The 25,292-nt window shown below is 39.5% G+C and overlaps 3 protein-coding genes across 9 annotated transcripts; 2 read left to right on the top strand and 1 right to left on the bottom strand.

Annotated features, from left to right (window-relative positions):
* On the top strand, nucleotides 1–3,506 carry LOC126393086 (uncharacterized). Its single transcript, XM_050048949.1, has 7 exons — nucleotides 1–86; nucleotides 1,248–1,370; nucleotides 1,473–1,589; nucleotides 1,835–1,891; nucleotides 2,157–2,315; nucleotides 2,507–2,620; nucleotides 2,768–3,506. Exons 2-7 carry the CDS (start codon nucleotides 1,248–1,250, stop codon nucleotides 2,855–2,857), a joined length of 660 nt encoding a protein of 219 aa, XP_049904906.1. The 5' UTR covers nucleotides 1–86; the 3' UTR covers nucleotides 2,858–3,506.
* A 1,718-nt stretch (nucleotides 3,507–5,224) lies between these two features.
* On the top strand, nucleotides 5,225–25,039 carry wdr93 (WD repeat domain 93). 7 transcript variants are annotated; one of them, XM_050048892.1, is made up of 19 exons: nucleotides 5,245–5,333; nucleotides 6,250–6,441; nucleotides 6,894–6,998; nucleotides 7,405–7,516; nucleotides 7,783–7,984; nucleotides 8,261–8,325; nucleotides 11,063–11,141; nucleotides 11,238–11,323; nucleotides 11,494–11,578; nucleotides 11,802–11,958; nucleotides 12,249–12,319; nucleotides 12,616–12,705; nucleotides 12,866–12,997; nucleotides 13,440–13,650; nucleotides 13,741–13,801; nucleotides 13,930–14,086; nucleotides 14,264–14,450; nucleotides 14,550–14,655; nucleotides 24,735–25,039. In XM_050048892.1, the coding sequence occupies exons 4-18, from the start codon at nucleotides 7,445–7,447 to the stop codon at nucleotides 14,623–14,625; spliced, it is 1,731 nt and encodes a 576-aa protein (XP_049904849.1). In that variant the 5' UTR covers nucleotides 5,245–5,333; nucleotides 6,250–6,441; nucleotides 6,894–6,998; nucleotides 7,405–7,444; the 3' UTR covers nucleotides 14,626–14,655; nucleotides 24,735–25,039. The 7 variants fall into 7 exon arrangements, with proteins under 7 accessions (XP_049904883.1, XP_049904841.1, XP_049904875.1 ...); XM_050048900.1 differs by lacking the exon at nucleotides 24,735–25,039 and having other exon boundaries at nucleotides 12,619–12,705; nucleotides 14,550–16,048; XM_050048875.1 differs by lacking the exon at nucleotides 24,735–25,039 and having other exon boundaries at nucleotides 14,550–16,048.
* On the bottom strand, nucleotides 17,166–23,022 carry LOC126393078 (putative gonadotropin-releasing hormone II receptor). The gene is made up of 4 exons (XM_050048937.1): nucleotides 22,833–23,022; nucleotides 19,831–20,434; nucleotides 18,154–18,358; nucleotides 17,166–17,913 (listed from the first exon to the last, which is right to left on the bottom strand). Exons 2-4 carry the CDS (start codon nucleotides 20,377–20,379, stop codon nucleotides 17,390–17,392), a joined length of 1,278 nt encoding a protein of 425 aa, XP_049904894.1. The 5' UTR covers nucleotides 20,380–20,434; nucleotides 22,833–23,022; the 3' UTR covers nucleotides 17,166–17,389.
* Nucleotides 25,040–25,292: the final 253 nt, after the last annotated feature.

The following is a 25,292-nucleotide window of genomic DNA, read 5'->3' as shown; positions in this document are numbered from 1 at the left end:
AGGCTGCTCCAGATATGAGCGTGATGTGAGCGTTTGCAGGAGCACACACAGACCCACAGCACTGACCACAGACAGGACGACACAAGGTATCTGACTCTCCTCTTGTTCTCTAACATTTATAATAGCTTTGTTTGGGATTTCACTCTTACATAAAACTCTTTAACACGTAAGCCTTCATTAATAAGTCGGTTCATAGCCATGTCGTATCACTTAACATTAAAACTTTTCAGACTATGCAGAGTGGAGGACACACTGGATGTTTATCCTCCGAGATTTAAGTGTAGCCTAGTATCTTGTCAGTTTTGCTGTAAATATCAGGGTTTAACTGACAGGCTGAAGATATCTAAAACATGTCTAAAACATTTTCCAGCCTAGATAACGTTAACTTTAGCTTGTTTCGCACTTTCTACATCTGTAACGTCAACCTTACAACATTTCTGCGGTATTTTGTCCTTGTTGTAAGATAATGGGTATCTGCTGCTGTTAGAAATGACGGATATTTTGTTAACAGAGACCCTTTTACACGGCAGACATTTTGACATGCCATAGTAGGGAAAGCACAGCTGTGTTTAATAACATCAGTGGTGGCTGCATTCCACTTCGGGGAGGCGCTGACATGGTTCATGTTGGTTCGCTGAAACAACTCACTGGGACACTAAATGGAACCAAGCCATCATTAATGTTATCAGCTTCCCCTGTGCTCTTCCTGCTTTGACAATTAAAAGTGTCTGCTGTGGAAGAAGTCTATTAAATGACAACATATCTCATGAGTATGTCTCAATCATTGGCCTGCTGTCAGAGCTTCACTTCAGCTGCAGTCATTTCTTTTTAATTAATAACATGTGTGAGTACTTTTGTGATGTTGACACTGTTGTGTAGGCTATATATTGCACAAATGCATTGGCTTTGGCTTTTTTGTGGACTTTTTAAGCATAAAGACATGAAAACTGATTTTAAACTAAACATGCTGATGTATTTATGACATGTAAACTTAGTTTAGCCACATTGATTTAGGATTGAGAGCTAGTTTTGCAGGTCCAAATGAGAAATAAAAACAGAATCTGTCAATTTGCCAAGAAACATGCCTTTTCAGTTCTGCTTATGGATTCCTGATACTCAAACAATGTGACAAGAATCAAAACCAGGATTCAATATGAAACAGGACTGATCGGCAGACTCAGAATCAATACATTAATTGGACTTAACTCCCTCCAGTGTAACAGTTTTAACCTATTTCTGTCCACAAGATGTCTGCTGAGCTGTACTGTGCAAGTGAACTAGGCGAAAATAATGCAGGTCTTCAAGGTACCACACTGGGGGGCAGCAAACCTTTACACCGCTTCATGAAGGGGCAACCCAAGATTACTGGTGTAAGACACACACACACACACACACACACACACACGCACACACACACACACACGCACACCAGTGCTCAAATATCTATTTATCATGTACTTATTTTCTCTTAGATCGTCGTGCTGGTCTTGGGTTCGTCCCTCTTGATTGTTACCATCGCAATCATGCCAGATGACTATTTTCAGTTTGTATCGACAGCCATGCAATCTGAACTCGTGCTGGGAGCAATGGTTGGTAACACAACAAGAGAGTTATTTATCAGTGGATCGTAGCGGCTTGTGGATTCAACCAAGGAACCAAGGATAATTCAAATGTGTACAGGATTTGATTGAGGGCTGATAGAAAGTCACTTTAGTAGTTGAGCCCCAACGATAGGCTGTGTTTTTCTATCCTTTTTACTAACTACAAGCTAATGCAGCACCCTGGTACATTGAAGGGATACATAATAAAACTGTTATTTTCCTCCTTCTCGTAGTTGATCGCATGTGGGATTCTGTATATTCTGACAGAGCACAACACAACCAAGAAAACCGTAAGTTATATTGTCATATTTTGAAGCAGTACTAAAAACATTTTATTAAGATGCCCTCTAGAAATGTTTTAAGATCATATACAAATCATGCTGGGAATAATAATTTGTGTCTGACATGTTTTTTCTTTCTTTTTACTGACTGATTAATCATGATGGCTGTTTGCAGGGCTCTCCAAGTTGTCCATATACCGTATGAACTTTTACCAACATTTGTAAGTCACTGTCTGCCTCTCCTTCATCTCTCTCTGTTGGTGTCCACATGCAGGTGACCATATCGTTGGCTCTGAGCATTGTGACCGTACTGGTGACATGCTTGACTCTCATGTACATGGTGCCCAGCATTATTGGCCACCACTTCTTCGGTGACGTTGAACTTATTATGGACAATGTGACAGCGGCTGATTTACTTCAGGAATCATATCAGGTGATTATTATTTTTGCTGCAGTTATTTTCTTCACTTGCTAAAACCTACCCTAATTGGCATCCAGGTTTGGCATCACATCTCAAAATATATATGAATTTTCCAATGATTGTTTTATTTAAAGTTAACAGTTTTTATCAAACCATCTTTAGAGGAGACATGGTCTTGTATATTTGTTTATGTGTTTCTCCAGGTCATGGGAATAACATTAGAACACATCATTCTGGTCTACACAGTTGCAGCTCTACACATTGTCCTTGTAATGTCGTGTCTGGCTGGGGCTGCCCTGCGTTCTTCAACGAATAGGGTAAAAAAAAAAAAACTTTACCTCTTCCACACACACTACAGACTAAGAGAGTGTCTCACAATATTTCATAAGCTTAAACAAAGCTGCAACATAAGCAAGGACCAGCTAAGTCAAACACTGGAGTTCTCTTCTTTCTCTTCTCCTTAGGCCATTGTAGTGATGACTGCTACACCTGCTGAACCACCAGCTGAACAAAGAGCACAAGAGGAAGGCCTGAAGTGCGATACTGTAAACTGAGCAGAGAGAAGAAATATGAAGCATACAAGGACGTCCATGTATCTGGATGTGGGCACAACAGGATGCATCATTCCCAAACACAGACTATTTACAACCAGTATTTTTGGGTTGTTGAATACTATACAATACAGATAATATGTATGTATGTATTGCCTTGTAATATTTCTATGATATATTACTACTGCCGGTCCCACGTGAGCACTGTATTTCCCTCTCTTGAACACCAGGCTCAATTGGATGTTGGCGACGAATATGATAGGCAGTTAACTGCTACTTACTCTGCAGTCTGGCGTTGGCTGACCTGTCAGCACGCTGTGTTTGCACCACAGGACAAAGGTCTGAGTGAAACCAGTGTTCCTCTGAGATAGTTTAAGAAAACTTGTGTGGGCTCAAAAACATCCAGATTAATCAAAGGCAGACTTAAACAGCGATAAACTGACAGGTGCTGTTGTTACACTACCACGTTTGATAATGCACCCTGTAGTGAGGGCTCATAAGTTGTTTTATAAAAGATTTGTAGATTATTTACTTATACCTGATTGTGCTGTTATATACCATTAATAAGAAAAACTTTTGTTATCCTTCACCAGCATGGCATTATTTGCTTTGTATTTTTATCTGTAATTCACCAGTAAACGACTCTAATGGACGGTTTGTATTTACTTCTGAATTACATAAAGTTTTTTTCAGCAGTTTGTCTACTTACCTTTGGAAAAGTGTTGCAAAACATCTGGACCAGAATCCAGTATAAGTGCAAAGTTATTGTTTGTTATATAAAACTTAATCACTAATCATTAATTACATATTAACATTTATAACTCCAGATGAGTTACAAGCTTGTGCTTATATGAGTGAGAAATGTTGATTCTGTATTGAAACATATTCGTTTTTAGAACTACAGGCATGTCGACTTAGTAGAAAGTGAGCATTTATTTTGTTTGGCATTTAGAAGTGCATTACTACCAAATGGAAACACACAAAGCCGTGTTAATCCTGATACATTTAATGAGTGTTTTTTTATTCCGACAACAGAGTGGCAACATCTGAACATGAAGATGTAATGTTAACAACTCCAACCATAAACATGTCACCTCCTGTAACCTGTTCTCTGCTTTTACTATCTGAAGTGTTAAGCACAGAATCCTGTTGAGCACTGATCCTTTTCCACCTTCCTGTCCCTTACAGAAGAAGTGTGGCATAAACAAGACTTGCACAGTTAACATTTAATAGCTAGACTGGGCTTTCCATTTTAGATATCCACAATGTCATTGCAGATATCTAGAATAAATATTCTGGGTATCTGTCGTAGAATTCGAACTAGGAGAGTCACCTACTTCAGATGCCTACAGTCCAGTTGTTACTGATCATAATTTTTATTTCAGATATCTAACATGAAAAACCATTCCAGATATCCATAATGTAATTTTGAATATCCAAAATATATTCTGACTAGTGAAAGATGTCATAATGGATATCCACAGTTGGTATTAAGACTAGTAAATATTCGATTTCAGATACCTACAATTTGAATTATGACTAGGAACAATGCAATTTTTTATCCTGAACATCTGAAATGAAAATAAGGACTAGTAGCCCAGCAATCAGATTGAAGATATTGGAAATTGAAGTTTTTCCTTGTAAGAATTTTACTGCAGCTATTACTGTTAATTGTGGGTGTTGTGGATATCTGAATTTAAAGGCCCAAGACACATGAATAGCAAAAAGTCATATTGACCAGGAAGAATTTAATTACAGATATCTGCAATGCCTATTCGCTCTAGTTACCAAATGTTAAGCTGGCCACTTCTACTTTTTAAGGATTTAAAGATATCTTGAATTGAATTTTTATTAGAAGAAATACAGTTTATACATTCTGAAATACATTTTCTATGAGTGAGAGTGTCATTGTAGATATCTGAGGGCCTAATTGCTGTTCTGACTAATACAAACATATATATCTGTAGTTGCATTGTTCCTAGTCATTACTCTAATTGTAGATATCTATTATTGCATTTTTACTATAGTCATAATAACAACTGTGGAAACCCACAATGGCATTTTTGCTAGTCAGAATGTATTTTAGATGTTCAAAATTACATTATAGACTCTACACTGTACATGTCTGGGACAACATAATTTTGTAATATAAAGCTTCAGAGTGTAATAGCATACTTGGAAAACATCATGGAGTTTAACTGGGACGATGCACGCTCTGAGCAACAAAAGACAGCACATCTTATATCAACATTACAATTTAAAGCTCATGAACGCACCGAAGTCAGATTAACCACTTCTCAGATGGAGAAATGTGACCTCCGAGGGACACGCGAATGCAACATCACTGGGTGCTCCGCAGAGGGGACCTAGCAACAGTTGTCATGACGACCGTGATACACTTAGCACCCTTGGGTCTAAGGTTGCTTCATAGGACAAATGAAGATAAGACCGCTGCTGTGAAATTAAATGACATTTCGAGGTGAGATATTTTTTTCAATTCACAGCTAACAAAAGGTCACTGTGAGTTCTCCTTGTTCACTGTGGGTGTAGTAGCTAATTAGCACTAGCTGTAACTTTATCTTGTGTTAGCACCTTTGCAGTGTTAGCGCTAGATTAGCTAACATGCTGTTTTAGCTAATAGCTAACATGTCTCCTCCTGAGACCCAGATATTAGCCTACATGTAACGTTATTTATAGTTATATACCGACATGGATTAATTACTTGTGTCTGTGTTACCCTACATTAGTGTAGGGTAAGTGTGAGTGTAAGTAATTGTAGTATAAGTATGACTGTGTAGTTATTTTGTATGCGAGCTGTATTTACAATAGTGCTGTGTGACTGAGTACTTTTGGCCAAGTAGAGACAGGCCTGCTGTACTCTTTGTAAAGTTCTGTACAGTTTTAACAGGAGTTACCTAGGTAAAGTTAATTCTGTTTCATGTTACTTATACTTAAACTACATTTCAGAGGCAACTGTTGCACTTTTCTCCCACTACATTCAGGTAACAACTACTATGCAGATTGTCTCTTAATAAAATATATCATCATCTTAGAAAATATGATGCATTTTCCAGATTAAACTATCCAGTAGCATATCAAATCGGTATAGAACGAGCTCAGAAATAACACTACAATACCAGCTCCTACATATTAATGTATCAGTAATAATTCAATACACTCACCAGCCACTTTATTAGGACACCTTACCAGTACCAGGATTGACCACCTTTTGCCTTCAGAACTATCTTAATTCTTTGTGGCATAGATTCAACAAGGTGCTGGAAACATTCCTCAGAGATTTTGGTCCATATTGACGTGATAGCATCACGCAGTTGCTGCAGATTTGTCAGCTGCACATCCATGATGTGAATCTCCCGTTCCACCACATCCCAAAGGTGCTGTATTGGATTGAGATCTGGTGACTGTGGAGGCCATTGGAGTACAGTGAACTCATTATCATGTTCCAGAAACCAGTTTGAGATCATTTGAGCTTTGTGACATGGTGTGTTATCCTGCTGGAAGTAGCCATCAGAAGATGGGTACACTGTGGTCATAAAGGGATGGACACGGTCAGCAACAATACTCAGGTAGGCTGTGGTGTTTAAATAGTGCTCAGTTGGTTTTAAGGGCCCCAAAGTGTGCCAAGAAAATATCCCCCACACCATTACACCGCCAGCAGCCTGAACCGCTGATACAAGGCAGGATGGATCCATGCTTTCATGTTGTTTACACCGAATCCTAACCCTACCATCTGAATGTTGCAGCAGAAATCAAGACTCGTCAGACCAGGCAACATTTTACCAATTTTCTATTGTCCAGTCTTGGTGAGCCTGTGTGAACTGTAGCCTCAGTTTCCTGTTGTTAGCTGACAGGAGTGGCACCTGGTGTGGTGTGGTCTTGTGCTGCTGTAGCCCATCTGCTCAGTTGTAACAAGTGGTTATTTGAGTTACTGTTGCCTTTCTAACATTTTTAACCAGTCTGGCCATTTTCAACAATGCATTTTCACCCAGAGAACTGCTGCTCACTTTGTCTTTTTCAGACCATCCTCTATAAACCCTAGAGACGGTGGTGTGTGGAAATTCTCAGCATTTTCTGAAATACTCAGACCAGCCCATCTGGCACCAACAACCATGCAACATTCAAGGTCACTTAAATCACATTTCTTCTCCATTCTGATGCTCAATTTGAACTTCAGCAGGTTGTCTTGACTGTGTCTACTGTCTACATGCCTAAATACATTGAGTTGCTGCTGCATGATTGGTTGATTCGCTATTTCTGTTAACGAGCAGTTTAACAAGTGTATCTAATAAAGTCACTAGTGAGTGTAAGTATATGAGCATTTTAATTTGATACTTTAAAAAGTGTTTTGATGGTAATAGCTACTTCTGTCCATAGTATATATGCTGGGCATTTAATTGTGATGGGCTATTTTTACAATGTAAAGTGTTGTTACTTTTTTCCATCAGCATGACAAAAACAAAAATGAAAAAAAAATTACAGAGAACAAAATACTTTGTATAATTTTTTTTATATATATATATAATTAATAGGCTATCCAAGAGCACATAAGAAAGTACCCCAGACTCAGATATGGCTGCAGCTTGCCAAACAGAGGCATCCAGACAGAAAACACCTACTTTGGAACTATCCGGTGAAACACAGGTACAGATGTGGAGTTTAAATTTATTAGGTTGTTTCTGGCTTCTGTGTTAAGCTTCACATACTTGACAAACCATCGGTCAAAACCCTGCATAAACTGTTTATTATATTGACCTCTAGCCCAATATCAAATATGTCCAGAGGGCTCTATGGGCAAACAAAGCCCTTGCTTTTTATTCTAGTAAAGAAAGTAAATAGGTTATTGAATAAAAAGATTCATGTTTTCCAAAAGAAATGTCAATACTCATTTTTCATGACTTATCTGTCAGCTTCCAGAGAGCACCAACTGCCTGACGTGTTCAGATGATGGCAGGTACCTCAGCCTAGGTCACTCCCGCGGCTTGTCTGTGTGGTGTGCATCTTCTCTGATCTGCGCTGCAGAGTGGCTGCAGGACACACTGGAAATTACATCTGTTCAAATGACCAGAATGGCTGAGACAGCCTATCTGCTTGGCACTGTTGATGATATGGGTGGGTAGCACGCCTCTCTCATACCTCTCCTGCATAAAGCATGTAGATAGTCGGATTTTCACAGATAAAATATGATATAGATTGACATTTATTTGTACACTTGAAATGCTCTAGCTTGATTCTGAAGTTATGAATTATTACTGTACTGAACGGAGACAATAACACCTGTGATTCAGAGGAACGAAAGGTTAAAACTGGAGACCCCCAAGAAGTTTTCAGAAAGAGTTCAAAATGTATCATAATACTGACATCAGCTGCTTTTATCTTTCACTGCAGGTGTTGCCAGAGTCTTTGCATATCACTGTCAAAGTATTTACCTCCTCAATGTTATAAACATCATGGTACGTATTGTCAGTGTTATTTACATATGTATTTGCTGTGATATTTTGTTTGTCCACTTCCATTTTTATGTATTTGTAGAAGAAAAAAATACAGGAGAAATCTTAATTTTGTCTTTCACCACAGGAAATACTTCATATTAAACATAAAAAGGAGACAAAAAAGGCACACCTAAACAAAACACATAAAGGCACTTTGAATATAATGAAAGTAAAAGTCATAACTGTGACAACAAAGCCCTTTAAATGTCAAATAGAAATGTATATTAACAGTACTTCACTACAAGGGTTTAGCAAAGTCTTCCTTCTCCAGAAATTTCATGAATGAACTGGTGTATTTCCCCTTTGCTACATATATAAGTTTCTTCATAACCAGTAGGGATGCACGATAACTTTTCTTTTAAACAGATACCAATAACCGATAACTTTCAGCTCCTAAAGGCCAATACCGATAACCGATAACCGATAACACACACACATATACAGTGTATATATATATGTATATATATATATATATATGTATATACCTAAGATCATGACATCAATACTATGAACAAAACCAAAACAGTTCTGACCCTTTAAATGAAGAGATATTTATTTTTTCCAATGAAAAACTATTGGCAAGCATCTCAAACATTTTCGAAAAGATATCAAACAAAAAACTATTTGATATCTCAAATGAACATCAATTTAAATAAGGTGCATTACTTACTGATATAAAAATAAAGGCCCCTTGAACTGATGCAAATACATGCATCGGGATTACAAACTGAAAAAGTTCATTACTGAAGTTCAAAAAAATAAATATATATAGAAAATGATTGCACTGAAAAAGTTAGACTTGTCTATGTAAACAAACTGAAAAAGTGCATTCCATAGTAACAAAAAAATAAGTTTAAAGAATTTTGGCTTATGGTTCCATTCAAATGAATACATTTTCACTAAGGTAAATGAGGTTCAGTTGTTCTTTTATCTCATATTAGAAGAGAGAGAGAGAGAGCGCGCGTCTGAGTGTGTGTGTGTGTGTGTGTGTGTGTGAGATAGTGTTGTCACGGTACCAAAATTGGGACCCACGGTACAATACCAGTGACAGTATCACGGTTCTGAGTAGTATCACGATACCACAGCAAAAATTAGGCAGATGTGCCTTTTGTCATTTATAAAAAGATAAATCACTTTTCTATAATACATCAATGATATTTCAATGGAATAAATTACTTATTGACTTATTCATACTTCAAAAACAGCATCAATAAGTGATTAACATAGGGGGGATCAAAATAAAATAAATAAATAAAATAAAAATCAACCAGCCACCCTCCTCCCCTGACAGTCCCTTCATAAGTAAAGAACAGTCCCTAAAGTGCGGTGAGGTTTGTGGGCCGTGAACGGCTCGTTTCTCCTCTGACACATCACATACCTGTGTTCGGCTGGCTCGGCTGTTCAGGTACTTCTGGGCAGTCATGACGCCAACAAGAGGACATTATTGGACCTGGAGCCGGACTTCTCCGTCGCCGGTAAGCCGTTATCTTGCTCTGCGGAGCACTATGGCATCTGTATTTGACAGGAATACGTATTCTTGTCTGTGTCTGTGACCCCCGTTCGCCGTTATTGGACAGCGCGCACCGTTATTGGACGGTGCATGGACACTCACCCTCTTGCGACTGGACTTTGAACTTATCCCACAGTAGTGGTACCGTGAGGTACCGTAGTTCTACGGTACTCCAACATTATGGTATCATATGTACTGTGGAGTTTTAGTGCCGCGGTCTACCGTTGGTACCAGTATACCGTGCAACACTAGTGTGAGAGAGAGTGTGCGCGTCTGTGTGTGTGTGTGTGTGTGTGTGTGTGTGTGTGTGTGTGTGTGTGAGATAGAGAGAGAGTGTGCGCGTCTGTGTGAAATTATGACCGAGTTAACGAGTTGTTTTCCGACATGAGGGGATATTCTTGAATTTTCCCAGTCAGAAAGAATTTTTCTGATTATGCCGACGTCACTTGAAGGCAGCATTCACTGCAGGCCATTCAGGTCTCATAGTGGGAGCGGGGCACTGCCGTGCTGACAAAATTATATATGTTATCGGGGCTATTCGTCATGATATCGGATTTATCGGAATGACGTAATAATTTCCTGTTATCAGCCCGATAATTATCAGCCCAGTAGTTACCGTGCATCCCTAATAACCAGACATTGCAACAGTCCTTCTAATCCAACTCTGCTTGCATGATCTGTTAATGGATTTCCGTGATAGAGCAATTTTATGTTGAGTTTCAAGTACACAGAGTATAACCATCTTAGTATCACTTACAACCCACTAGAAATGCGTGATGGTGTATTTTCTGCAGAGACTCTGCCCTCTACCTGTACTTTCTTATTTTCTGTGTTGGGGACATTTGTGGGTGTGTCCCCCCACAGTGCTCAGGTGAGGTCTGGGCTTTATTAAAAGGTAGCAACCAGGTGCCAGACCATAAGCAGCAGGCATGCAAAACACATGGCACCAAAAATACTGCAAATATAGTGAGGTGAAATGCCAAATGAGAGTGTGGTTGTCTGTGGTTGGCTTTTACTTTTATTTCCCTGGCGATCGGTTTACAAGCAGTAACCGAAAATTCTGCCTTGAAGTATACCTTTAAATTTACAGTTTACTGGGAAGCTTTAAAAACAGTTTAATTGATGTAAATCCTTTTAGGAATAGACAAAATAAAAAATAACAGATTCAAAAACTCCTTTCAATATCAGGAAGATGTCAACAAAAGGAGCATTTGCTTGGCATTTGAACTGTCTGAAGGGGGAGAGTATGGAGCTGCGTCAATCAGCTGTAAGTAAGAACTTTCTGTTTGAGCTGTTTTTATTGTAGGAGTTTGAAAACTTGACATTCAAATACTGAGTCATGTGATTGTCACATCTTTGTCAGGTAACAGTGCCGCTTGTCTCGAGGTCTATCACTTCCCCTCAGAAGCATGGCTGAAAGAGTTAGAGACGGCACGATCACATCAGCAGGTATTGTTCTGAAATTTGATTGGCAGGCTGTGTACCCACTGGCTTTTGTGCATTCCTAGCTTTAAATGTCAATTCAACGACTCAGATACTACTATATATCATTGAATTACAACTTCAGTAGCTTTATTTTTAGGGGGAAAAAATGTAATTTATATGGTTATTATCGTCAGGATCAAGACTCATCTGAAGATGTGGGTGTGGAATGGTCACCAGTTGCACTTGTCTGTAAAATCAAGCCACCCAAAGTTCCAGCAGGTATATTTTTATCTACTGCAAGCATGTATCACAACAACTATGGTATAACTTTTCTATTTATTATATATTTATAATTTGTTGCTGTGTGTAAATGTAGGTGATGGTGTACATGCAGAGGTGTGTGTGTGTGTGTGTGTGTGTGTGTTAGTGATCATACACTGTATCTCTTTAAATGACTGAAATGTTCAAACAGTCAACTGTTTGTGTAACTGCTGTTTTTCAGGGACAGTATTGGATGGTTCCCTCGAGGCTTTGCAGATCACAGACTTTTTTACACACTGTTTGGCTCTGGACGTAGAAACCAGCAGCAGCTGTCAACAGAAGAAACAGTCTTTTGATACAGACGCAGGAAAAACAAAGGAAACAAATGAAAGCCCGAGGTACAGTTTACACAAACATAAGCAGAATTTGACAGCTGAGCTTCTATGATAGCTCTTTTGTAAATTTAATACATAAAATACATACAGGGTCTTTAACTGAAGTCTTTGCATGTAATATTTTTTAACCTTTGAAGTTTTTTTTTTAGTTTTTTTTAATTTGGTCGTGTTGAGGACCTCTCCCACTCCATCCCCACTTCTGACACCAAAATTGTGCCGCTAGTGATATAAAGCCTTGAATGTAAATGCTCAGCCCTCTTCCTGTCTCACATTAATTACATGAAATCTTTCAGACGTTGCACCCAGCACTTTCTTCTGCCTTGTGGTCGGTTTCCTGGCGACACTATAGCAAAGTCTCAGCCAGGTTAGTAATGGAGGGGGATGGGGGCTTTGTTGAATGTGTGATCTTTTATGATTGGCTAGTGTTTCAGAGCCCTTCCACTAAAAACATCTGTCAGTTTTCAGGATAAAGGATCAAAGGTGTGTTAATGAATAGTCTTACATGAGTAGCAAAGTGGGGAAAATGGTATGGCCAAGATAATTATTTCTTATGGATTACATCCCTCATAATCATTCAATCCCTTATTAAGGCATTTTCAAGCCTATAGTGGCAGAGCATGCCCCTATTAATGTCTTCTTTAATCTCTGACCTTTACTCAGCAGGATTGCCTGTTGCTGTGTGTGTGTGGTGGAGTGGCAGCCACAATCTTCTTCAGTATTTTCTGCAAAAAGCTCCAAAGAACAAACAAGGTGAGATACTTATTTGTTCAGAGATGAATCTGCTGGGTGCTCACATCTTTAAAATATGTTGCCTGTTGTTAACAGCTCACGTCCGCTGTGCTTCTTTCTTTATACTCGAGTTTGCACTGGGCACATGTTTCTGTTTTTGATCCTTCTCTTTGTGAAACAGATGTGGATCCCATGCCAGATGTGTTATGGCCAAATTCAAAGGAAATCCTCTGCTCTGCTGTTAGTACATGCACCCGTTACATAGCTCTTGGGCTCAATAATGCTCTGGTATGTGTGTGGGACAGGCTATCTGGTAAGCAGCTCTTAGTGAAGTATCTCTGAAATGTGATCAAATCTGACCCTGGTTTAGTTTAGCTACAGCAGTACAGTTTATTAGATTTATCTTATTGAAAACTCTTGATGGTTACGTGGTAGAAAAAGCCACTTTTACACAATTTTGAGTTTTATCTGCAAACATCGTAGTCTTTAGTCTTTAGTGTAGTATCTAGTTTCAGTGAATTCTATCAAGCTTTGTCTTAGTGAGTTGTGATATTTATATTTAGGATTTCCCTGAAAGAAGCTTCACTGAAAAGCAATAATGCCAAATAAGTTTGTGGACAGATACAACAACACTTAATGTCTGTTTTTGTTTTTATGAGTGACTCACAAGCTAACCGCATTTTTGCTTTTTAGATGTTTGTTACTCAACAAGGCTATGGCACGTTGGGATCTAATTTTTCTTCTCTGTCCCTCAGGGTCTCCTCTGTCTGTTGTCTGTGTGACAGCAGCAACAGACAGCGCTTTCTTCAGAATGCAGTTTGTGGATTCCTGGCCTCGGACTGCTGATGATATCCAGACTTTTACCCCAGCAAAAGTCCATCTTTTGGTGTTGTGTAAAAGTGGAGCAATTCATACAGTCACCACAGGACGAGGGGCACAAGCCTGCACAGAACAGCTCACTGGAAGGTTACCAGAGTTTTATATGTTTCCTTATACAATGTGTGCTTCATACGGTGCAATCATGGTATCCACACATTATTATCTATATCTCTGCAGGCCTAAAGACAGCGGGGACCTTCCAACTGTCACTGCACCAGTGCCATTCCTGCAGAGTTTGGTAGAAACACTGAAGTTGCTAATAAAAAGTTTCAAGCTTATAATACAAAAGGGATTTCTATAGAACTTACAGTGTTGTAATTTCTGACTCTTTGGGTCCTACTGTCTTATTTTTCTTGCCTAAACTAGTCGCTTGTGGTGCAAAGAAATGGGAAAGTGTTGCTCCAGGATGTCATCAACAAAACCACTGTGTGCTTCTTGATTCCTCCCACAACTCATGTGATTGCCACTCCATGCAATCCTGTTTATGCTCTGAACTCCAGACAGCAGACTCTGTTCATTCAAGGTAAACCCAAAGCCACATTTTTGTTTTGTTTTGTATTACACCATAGCAAAAGAAAATATTGATGAAGGTGATGAATATTGATGACTGGTGACATTTCAGAGGAGTAACCAAAAAAGCTGCAGAAACAAGGTTATATCAAATTGAAATACTCTCAGTAAAGGTGTTTGTTTTATGCAGGTGACCTGGACCCCAGCTGCAGTGCCTCTTCTACAGATGGAAGCCAAAGTAAGCTTTTCATCTTCCGATTTGGAGAGCCTGGCATCATCAAGCAGTATATCCTTCCACTTCCAGACTCTCCACGAGAACAAAACACACTGAGCTGTGTCACTCTAGAGGAATCCTGCAATCTCTACCTCCAGCAAAGGTAGCAGTCTTTGTGTCCTCATGTAGCTGTAATCTGAAGAACAAAGCACAAACAGTTCATAGTTGAATGTCTTGTCATGTGTTTCCTGTGTTTTCATAGGCAAGTAACATGGAAGCAGCTACAGGAAACTGCGGTGACACAACAGCGGGGACACAGCAGAGCTGCAGCCAACTGAGGAACAGCAACAAATCTTTTTTACACAGAGGTACTATTGTATGTAGTGTTTGTGTGCATGTTCATTTCATGTCAGTTTGAAGCGTCTTTACTGCACTATTTTCCTCAATACACAATGCTCACTTACACAGATGTAATTTTTCCATATAAAATTGCTGCAATTAGTGCAGTGTAATATATCTGCTGTATTTTTGTTCCTTTTTCTCACAAAAGAATAAAGTAAGTGGGAAAAATTTACATAAATGCGTCTGAATCATCTTAAGACATTGTGTAGTGGTATTGTCTCCAGGGCTTTAAATAACAAGGGCAGTGCTCATTGCAACAAATGAGAGAATTCAGTTTGAATAGTTTTGAATAAGCAGTAAATGCCTGCTGGTCCGTTCCTTTTGGTAAATCTTGATATTGTTTATGGTTTAGAATAAATGTTATTGTATGTTTTTGATTATTGGCAGTTGAGACAGTTTGCTTTTAAGACAAATCATACAGATTTGAGGCTCTTATCTGGAATTAGTCTTAGCACACAAAAATGGATGACATTTGTTCTTGTGCTGATGTAGGCAAGAACATTATATCTGTAGTGCTGGAAGGCCGTCTCGTATATGAATTTTAAAAAGATGAGTGTATTCAGGCTGATTATGACTCGGCTGTATTTAGTCATGGCACGTTGACATTTCGTTGCCTTTGGGGTCTTCGGATGTTTCATCTGTTCTGTTTTTAATGTCAGAAGATGCAAAAAACAGGACAGGGTGCAGAGCTTTTACTCAGTTTGACTGAAATTTTAGAATCTGTCATGCAAGTCTTAAGAATACCCATTCGGACTGTGAATATACTATGAAAGTTTAGGTTTGGTTTTGGTTTGAGTTTGGGCAGTAACAAAAGAAGAAGTATCTTATATTGTGCAGCTAAACAACCTCATGCCACTGATACAGTTTTTAATTTAATGGAAAGAAAAACAAGCGTTTGATTGAATTATTTGACCTCTCGACCCTCCTGAAACGTTAGCCTGAAATGTAGCATAATGTAAAGTGAAAATAATGACTCAATTTAGGTTTTGAATGCAGACGCCTGCTTTTCAGGTTCATGCACACAGAAGGAAAATGGATACTGGTGGGCAGCATTAGTAGCTGAGTGCTCTAGTTTTATGTGTGGCCACCCATCACATTCAAATTCAAAGGGTGCATAATCAGCTACTCAGTATTGAGCACCAGAGTATCAGCGGACCAAATGAAAACAGATGAGATGGGCTCACAGATTCAGGAGATCTCAGTCTATCAGAGTGCTTATTGTTCATCTATAACCAATCAGCATGTGTGGCTGTTGAATTATTCCTGATTGGCTCTCTCTATTATTTTATATTGGCGGCAAAACAATATGGGAATGCTTGTGACAAAATGTACTCATGTTCATTTCATTGAAAGCTTTCTGGATCATTTGTGTGGCGTCTATCCTTTTGTTGTTGTACAAAAATGTATCCACATTGTTGCATCTTTTGTGCTCAACCTTCACCAGTCAAAGGAACTGGTACTGATACAGATTTTAATATGCGCCTGGAAGCCTCATTTGAATTTCTAAAAAGCTTTACTGATGCCAAAGGGCCAAACGTCATGGAAAGTATAATGGAAGCACAGGTGCTCTGTTTATAGAGCCAGGCGTGCATTATGTTCAATATCAGATTTGACAGTAAAAACAATACAGCAATGGCCTATGAATTTTAATCATTGTCACTGTTTGCTGTTGTGGTTTGCGGGAACTTGAACAGGCAACCCTCTGGTTCCCAACCCAGGTTACCTATGGACTGAGCTACTGCCGCTACTTTGTAATTATTATTACTTGTAGCCATGTTAGAAAATGACGTAAAAAATCTTGCGGCTAATGCCTGAAGGGTGAAATACACTACTGTGCTGGGAGTAGATACTTAAAGATGCATAATTTATTTGTAAAACTTGCAAGAAGCACAAATTGCTGCCATTTTCAGTGATGCAGATTTCCCTTTAGAGTTATATGTACAATAAATCTTGGTCAGTAAATCATATTTATTAGAAAATTGCATGTTTTAATACACTACTTCTAAAATTATGCTCGTCTCTCACATTGAGGTTAGGTGAGTCACTGAACATGTACCTGTCTCAGTCTTTTTTTTCTCTGAACAAAAGAAGACAAATGCATCTTTATTCCCCACAGAGCTGAGGAGGATTATTTAAGTTATTAGCTATCTCTGCCACATATCAAGTTGTCAAAATCAAAGGGTAGAAATGGCCTTTTCATTTCGCCTCCGTGACTCATCACTAATTAGCAGCAGCAGTTCCCTCAGGCATCCTGCTGCTACACATCACCACAGACATAGAAGTCTGTTTGCATAAGACATCTGCACAGACACTGCATGCCAGTGCTGTGCCACGTGAAGGCATGCTTACAGTTTCAGCTATATTTTAGAATTATTACAATAGAAACTCCAGGTCCCAGTGAAAACATTTAATTCAAGATGAGCACAAGTTACAATGTACAGAGCACCAAACATTCCTTTATAACATAAGGTTGTTATGTTCTAGGTATTTATTTTACAAAACTTCCCCTCTTCAAGAAAATACAAAGTTCTGTGTTTTCCAACCAACAGCAGTTAGGATTTTTGGCCTTTGCGTTTTATACGGAGGCATGTTAGTCAAATTGACATAGAAATGTCAAGGAATTCTGGACCCCACACAAGATAGACACTGAATAAATTAAATTAGTAGAAACGGTCAGAGAGTCTCCACCACGTACTCTCCTCACATGATGCTCTCAGGGCTGGACTGGTTTGGATCTCTCTCTGTATCGTTGTCTGCTGTTAAAAAGCTGCTCCTTGGTGACATGGACTCTGCTTTGCTGTGGTCATCACTACACAGGATGAACCTCTCCTGGCTGGTACGGCTCAGCTCTCTTTTCATTGGCAAAGAGTTGGCAGCACAAGTGAAAGATCCAGTTAAAACCGTGTTGTCCAGATCGGACGCCACGGTGGCATTGCAGTAAAACCTCCGCAGCCCCTTTCGGAAGTGAATGGTGAACAGGCCGTAGATGACTGGGTCCAGGCAGGCGTTGAGGAGCCCAAAGATGAACAGGATGTGGGTCAGTGAGTGGGAGACCTTCCCCTCCAGGTCACTGGGGAAGAACCAGTACCACAGGCCCAGGAGGTAATATGGAGTCCAGCAGATAATGAAAGACGAGACGATCACAATACTCATTTTCAGCGTTCTCATCCGGGCTCTGGGGATGTTGTTCTTCGAACACCGCAAATGCACTTCATTGGAGCGCACTGGGAGAAGAGCAGATGACAGACACAAAACATAGTTCACGTTACATGGCTCAATACTGACTTTTAAAAGTGGTTACTATTTATTTTATAGAATAAAAAACAATCATCTACCAAACACAGCTCAGCTTTTATCAGTGTCCCTCCATGAATAAAAGGGTCAGTCAAACTGCAGCAGGGGTTATGTGAAATAAGAGCTCATCACTTTATTAAAGTGATCCACAGGGCTTCATCTGAACTCACAGTTGTCCTTTTTCAGTCGTTTGGAAATCTCACAGAAGATCCTGGTGTAGCAGGTGATCATGATGACCAGAGGCAGCAGGAACAGGCAGGAGAACGTGAACATGTTGTAGGCTGTTTCATGCCAGTGAGTGACAAAACTTCCACGTGTGGTGCACTGAGTGAAGTCCTCAGGATGGATGATGGTCACATTGTGGAACAGGAACAGCTGAGGATGGGAAAGACAATAATAAGATAGGCATGGAGATAACATCTATGGCTATACTGCCATGTGTTTGGCGGTCGTATCATCATCCAGTGGTAACTCTCCACGCTCTGGTTGACCTGCTGTTATCCATAGAGACTGTCTCAGGACAAACACATTTTACCACTCACACACCATAATGCTGTTTAAACATGCAGATAGTTTTAGTTTTATGTGGCCAGGTTTGGAGATATCTGTCTCTGAGGTTGCTTGGGATTGTTAAGTTGTCGGCCTGTTTGTTGGCTGCACTACAAAATACAAACAAAAATATAGAATAAATATAGAATACACCTGTGCTTTCCCTACCATGGCAAGTCAAAATGTCTGCCGTGAAAAAGGTCTATACAGTAGGGGAAAGTGTGGTCAATTGGGACAAGAGGACAGTGGGGACAGTGCCTTCTTAGCAAGTTGGAAAACAACTATGCCTGTCCCATTCACCATGCTCATACCCAGCCAAATCCTCTTCACTTTCAATCCCAGAGTGGAGATCTTCTAACTATTCCTCACATTTTATTCACAGTTTCGAAAACCACAGCATGTAAGTACATTCTTGGGTCTTTTGTTATTTTTCATTGACAGTACTGTTTTAGAATTTTGTCCTACCATATGGCACAGGAGTGTCTCTGCTCTTCCTGGAATGGTTGGGACAATATTGTGTCAAATTCCATATCTCAGTAGTTTATAGTGTTTTCTGTTCTCAAAGCAATGTGTGAACAAGAGACATTGTAAAGCCTAGATCAAGGTGTCCCAACCAATCCTACAGTGGTTAGAGTCAGTTGGGACACCATGTTCTTTTCTACAAAATGCACTGCTTGTACACTTAGCAACACTGTGCCTGTCACGTTTGGGTTGGGATTTAAAAAACTTGATAACTGTTTAGCAGACACTGTTATTTTAAGTTAAGTTAGTTATTTTCACTACTGTTTAAGTAGTTTGTGAGTAATGGAAGGTTATTTCATGGTAATACAAAAGTATCCCAACCGACCCCACCAATAATTTGGTCATTTCATGGGATTTGATGACAATAAACAGATTCTGTAACGTTTGGATGGACCTGTATGCTCACAGGATACCCTGTTCCACAGGCTGAGGACTTGTCTCAATTGGCTTCACTTATCTGTCTAAATTTCCTCTTAATATTGTTCACATTAGTCCTCACCTGCACAACCTCTCTCATGGCGATGAATACATTTTCATGCTAGCAAAAAACATGGTGAGGAACTCTTCTTGCTGATGGGATCATTATTTATTTCAGACTGAGGTTGGGAGGACAACTGGCAGCCACACATTTTATACTTTTTCCATTTGCAGTTTTTCTTGAAAAGAAGTGGGTATATTCCTCTCTGCAAGTTAACATAGCCACTTTTTGGACAGGACATGTTTAATGAAAACTGTTTATAGCCTAAAACAATGACAACCAGTCCTGACCTTCTTACCTGAGGGACAGACAGCAGGACACTCATGCCCCACGCCACGGTCAGCATAACCCTGTTCCTCTTTCTGGCTTTACTGATAGCCAGAGGGTTGAGGATGGCTGACTGCCTATCCAGGCTGATCACCATGGTGACAAAGGCGCAGGAGTACATCGCCTGCAGCTTCAGAAACATCAGCAGCCTGCAGGCGAAGTCCCCCGCGAGCCACTGGACCGTGATGTTCCACACGGCGTCCACAGGCATCACGATGAAGGTCACCAGCAGATCGGCCACCGTCAGGTTAATTATCAGCACCCTGACGTGGGATTTGCGTTTCCCATCGCTGTGCGCCGCCCATAGCACAGCCAGGTTGCAAAAGGCCGATATGCCGCAGAGGATGCAGGTAATAATCACTCTGACTTTGGCTGCTGTGGTGAACGTGGGCAGCTGCGGGGCTTCATCCACCACTGTCCAGTTGGAGGAGGGCGGGGAGCAGTTGCAGCTGGCGTTAAGTTGGTGGTCTGTTGTCAGGTGATACATGGTCACTGTAGAGTCACACAGAGTGGCGTTCATTTTCTGAGGCTCGCAGAGGAAGCAACATTCTGCTCATTCACCATGAAGATCAGTGCTGGGGATGAGATGATGGAGATGAAAGAGTCAGGGGCCATTAAGTGGGTGAAGGTCATCCAAACACCTTTGTGTTACAGAATAAACACAAACAACTCATGAATGAACTGTGAAGAGGCGCTCAGAGAGCACAGACCTCTGCCAAGGCCGGTAGTCCAGTCTTCTACGATACGCACATCTGCAGGCTCACCCACTACAAAACTATTAGAAATATGTAAAGGTTGTGCCTCACTGAAGCCTCATCACCTCAGCTGTGCATTTATGTACTTCTAAATTAAATATTTCACATACTTAACACATTATTATGCACATATTTACAAATATCAGATGTTTAGACTGAAATAAAAGCATGCAGGGCACCTTGTCATCAAAAACAGTTGTTATGAAAAACTATGTTCACAAGGAAGACTATTCATTTATTTGTGTAATAGAGAGTAACTATTACACAAACCTGTATAATGTGTATATATAAATGTATTTATTGATATTAGTATTTAAATACATGGTGTTAAAACTGTACTTGAAGAATCCTGAAGAATATCAGGATTAGCTTGCCAATCAGAGCCAGAGTAGGGACAGTAATGACTTCGCCATCCTAGGAAAATAATATTGCATCCCTGAGGCCAAATTTTTTTCTACTCGTTACCTTCCTTGGTTGGTTTGTTTAGGTTTCAGCATGAGGGGTGAGACTGGTCAGGGTTAGGGTAAGAATATCGCAGTAAGCCAATCAGAGTAAGGCAAAATAGGGCAGGTTATGCCTTCGCCATCAAAAAATCAATGTCCCTGAGTGCTATGTAACGACTGCTCTCTGTATGACGTTTGAGTGAGTTGGTGTAGGCAACCCCAGAGGATTACTGGTACACATGAGTGTGGATTGTGATATGGAGTCATTGCATTTCTACAATATTGGCTATGTTGTATCATCCCTGAACTTTACAATCTACAGGATTTTAGGATGTATGGCAAGACCATGCCCTGTCTCACGATGCCAGCGAAATGTATGTATCACGATTCAGATCCACTACAAAATAGACCAAGTTCATGAAAATCGGGCCATTAGTTTATCTGTTATCTTGCTGACAAACAGACAAATAAACCAGTAAGAATAAACACATCAAACAGAAGACAACCTCCTAGGGAGAGGTTATGACACATCTCTCTGATACATCTCATGAAGAGGAAGTAATATGCATATATAGACGTGTCATTCACATTGCAAATCAGTGAGGTGGAGATATAATGCTCACAAACTGTGAGGAACATAGTGTGAAAACAATGTATTTGGCTATTATTACATTGTACAAACCTCACAAGCCCATGTTTTCCTTGAGTGCATGTCATCATACTAATATGCAGCTACAATTTACAAATGGTGTATGATGTTGAGAATTACAACAACATAACAGGGGTGATAAAAAAAATATATTTTATGGATTAATTCCAAGATGTAATAAATAAAGATTATTATTATGTTATAACAACAATATTTGTTTCTCTATCAACAACAAATTGTTACCCAATAATCAGCATCAAGAAAAAAATCTTAATGTGTTTGACTTGTGATTTTAAATGGATTTCATCCCGCTGGATCTTCTTCAGTGTCCTGGTGCATTTACTAAGTGCCTGGCAGCCTCTGTGTTATCAGTGTGGTGTCCACACCTGCAGAGCAACACAGCTGCATCACTGACTGATGCAGACTGACACTGTGAAATACAAACACCACACCGTGGACATGATTTAGAGTGATTCCTCCTATATTTTAAAGTCCATTGATTGAAAAATAATGTCTTAACATAATGTCAAATAATCATCATGTGAACGTATTGAGCGTGATGCATGATGCAAATCACTGGTCAATTAAGCAAAATTACGCACAAGCGCTGCGTGCACCTATCCAGCCTCGCTCTCTCTTCTCTTTGAGAAATTTCCTGTTTCGATTGAGGGGGAAATGAGCAAAGATTTATTTAAGAAATTAATGAACCCAACACTTTCGGTTCAATCAATATATTCTTAAATTCGTACAGACATTTAAATATCACGTTATGGAGAGCTTGTGTCAGACAGACGGATCCTAACATGAATCATTAAAGACAGATCATATTACATATAGCTACAATTAAAAAAGTGTTACTTGTACTGATATCATCCACACAGAAAGAACTTACAGACACCCTCCAATTTTTAATGATTTGAAATACACCCTAATAAATTCAATAAAATATGTTAGTGTCTGCAAAAAAGACAAGAACATTTCAGTTCAGGTGTGAGGATATTGCGCACAGTTTTTTATAGCTCCAAATCACATCAAAAACGAAACTGTAATGCATCCTCAGTATCATGTTCCATCTCTGTGTGATCTCAAACTACAGGACGCTTAACACGCGAAGAAACAAACTTACCTTCTTGTGCAGCGGAGAGGACCGTGGGTTCAGCCTTGTGCGCACCTCTGGGACCCCAAATATTTAAACATGACAGCAGCACAGAAGCCTCGTCTGTGTGAGTGCCCGTTTGTTCTACATCTAAAGGTTGCACAAGTTTTCAAAGCAGCTGGATTAGCCTACCGACACCTACCCCAGCTGCTCAGCTCTGATATCCTGTGCGTCCAGCCGCTCCACCTTTATCCATCATCAGTGCCGTGCAACAGAAACCCCAGGGTGGGGCCCCTCAACGCCACATTCACTGACATAGACTATCTATTAGAAAAGAAAATAATCAGTCTACGTGTGAGGATGAATAAACAAGCTGATGATAACTACAAGATAAAATAATAATAGGATGATAATAATAATGCAAGAAGTCATAAGTTGTGAGACCATAAATATTTCCATAATTATAAAGATCACAGCTCAGACTGTGTCTGTGTGGTGTAACATCTTCCAGAAAGCTGCTACAGTGTTACATAAGACATGATTCATGAGATATAGGGCACAGGCAGCTGAGACTCTGCTGCTGGAAAATCAATATTCTCTCTGACCATGAGGAACATGTCTGCAACCAACAAGAAGGCCCAAGTCTGTCTGCTGAATCTGAAGATTATAGAGACTGTGGTACTATAAGTTACAAAGAGCATAAAGCTAAGCAAAACAAATGTTAATATTTCAGAATTCCTAAAGGTGTCTTGATGTGAAGAAATTAAGTGTGTATGATATTGTTTTATAAGGCATGGCTCAGCATTTATTTATTTATCTATCTGTAGTTGACACAAAACAATATTTCAGTCACATTTTTAGTAATTAGTACACACACACTTTCCAAGCCAGCCCAACTTATAAAAAAAAATATCATTTTAATTGGTTTGCTGTGTTTCTTATTCTTAAAAATGTGTCCAGTGTTACTTGATATAATGTAATAGCGTGTTATTTTTCCACTCTCCCTCAGCTCAATTCAGTTCGATTCAATATAATTTCATTCATTCATTTATTTATTTCTTGTTCCAGAGAATACTTCAAATTACAGTAACACTAAGTACAGTAACCACAATTTTAACGATACACAACCACACAACCAGTGGGTTCCCTAAGTCAGGGTCACTTACTAGGCCAGTTTTAGACAATAGAGTATTAAATATCTGGCAAAATATACAAATATGCCAGACAAAAGTGTTTTCAAGGAGCTAAAGCAAACCAGTGCCCAATAGAGTAACAATAGGAGTAAGATAAGTTCAAGAGTTACTAAAAAATAAACTAAAATGATTTGAAAAAACAAACTGCTTGATAATGAATGTTATATTGAATATGAAATAACAATGAGAAGTAGTATTGCACATGACTGAGAAAATGATATTGCACTTTTGCTTCTGCTTCCTGTTTCCTGGGTGCCATCATGGATGGGGGTTAATGGATTAAACAAAGTGATCAAGGGTTCTGTCAGCTACATCGACATCAGCAGGCACCAACATGGCTGCTTGATCAGACTTAGTCCTTGTTATAATTCCACTACTTGCAAACTAAACACAGGCCTACTCAATTTAGTTTACGCTGTATTGTTCACCATTGTCAGAGAAAATTATTATGAAGTCCATTCATAAATCATTAAAAAAGTCTTTCCCTATATCCTGCTTAAATGTTGACTGTATAGGCTACAACTTTTACATATTCTGTGTTGACCTATTTGAGGTCCCTCTTTTTATCAGGTTATATGAATACACTGTTGGAATAGCCTTTTCACATTGTCCCAATTTTGTGTTGAGAGTGTGTGCAAAATCGTGAACATAATACATCATTAATATACTATATTTATTTTGGTTCACTATTACATTATGTCTTACCATTCCTCTTATCTCTGGCTTTTTATTTGGTCAGATCCCTGTTTGATGCTGCCCCTCCATAAGGGGTGATTGTGGCTCAGAGGTAGAGCGGGTCATCCACCAATCAGAAGATCAGCAGTTCAATCCCCACCTCCCCCAGTCTGCATGTTGACGTATCCTGAAGTAAGATGCTGAACCCCAAATTGCTCCCAATGATGCTTCAATTGGTTTGTGAGTGTGTTAAAAACTGAGTAGCACGTGGTACCTTGTATGGTAGCCTCGGCCACCAGTGTGTGTGAATGAGTGACTGTGACTCATAGCGTAAAAACCACACTGAGTGGTTGGATGACTAGAAAGGTGCTATACAAGGTCCAATTACCGTCCAATTACCCCATTATATCTTGTTTGGTTTTGTCCACAAAAACCAAAGTGCAAAAATGTCTACTCGCGGTTTTACGGGGGTTATTTGCTGGACTATGTCTTGGACTGGAGCAGTTGCAGGCAACCAGTTTAGACTCCAGGAGGTTACTGGTCTTGGCCAAAAAATAGTCCGGACAATTGTTGTCACACTTTGGTTTTTGTACCGAATTAACAAATGAGATATAGCATGTTA

The sequence above is a fragment of the Epinephelus moara genome, chromosome 1 (assembly GCF_006386435.1).
Source record: "Epinephelus moara isolate mb chromosome 1, YSFRI_EMoa_1.0, whole genome shotgun sequence".
Taxonomy (NCBI): domain Eukaryota; kingdom Metazoa; phylum Chordata; class Actinopteri; order Perciformes; family Serranidae; genus Epinephelus; species Epinephelus moara.
The sequence above is the reverse complement of the archived record's forward strand: the minus strand, read 5'-3'. Positions and strand labels throughout refer to the sequence as shown.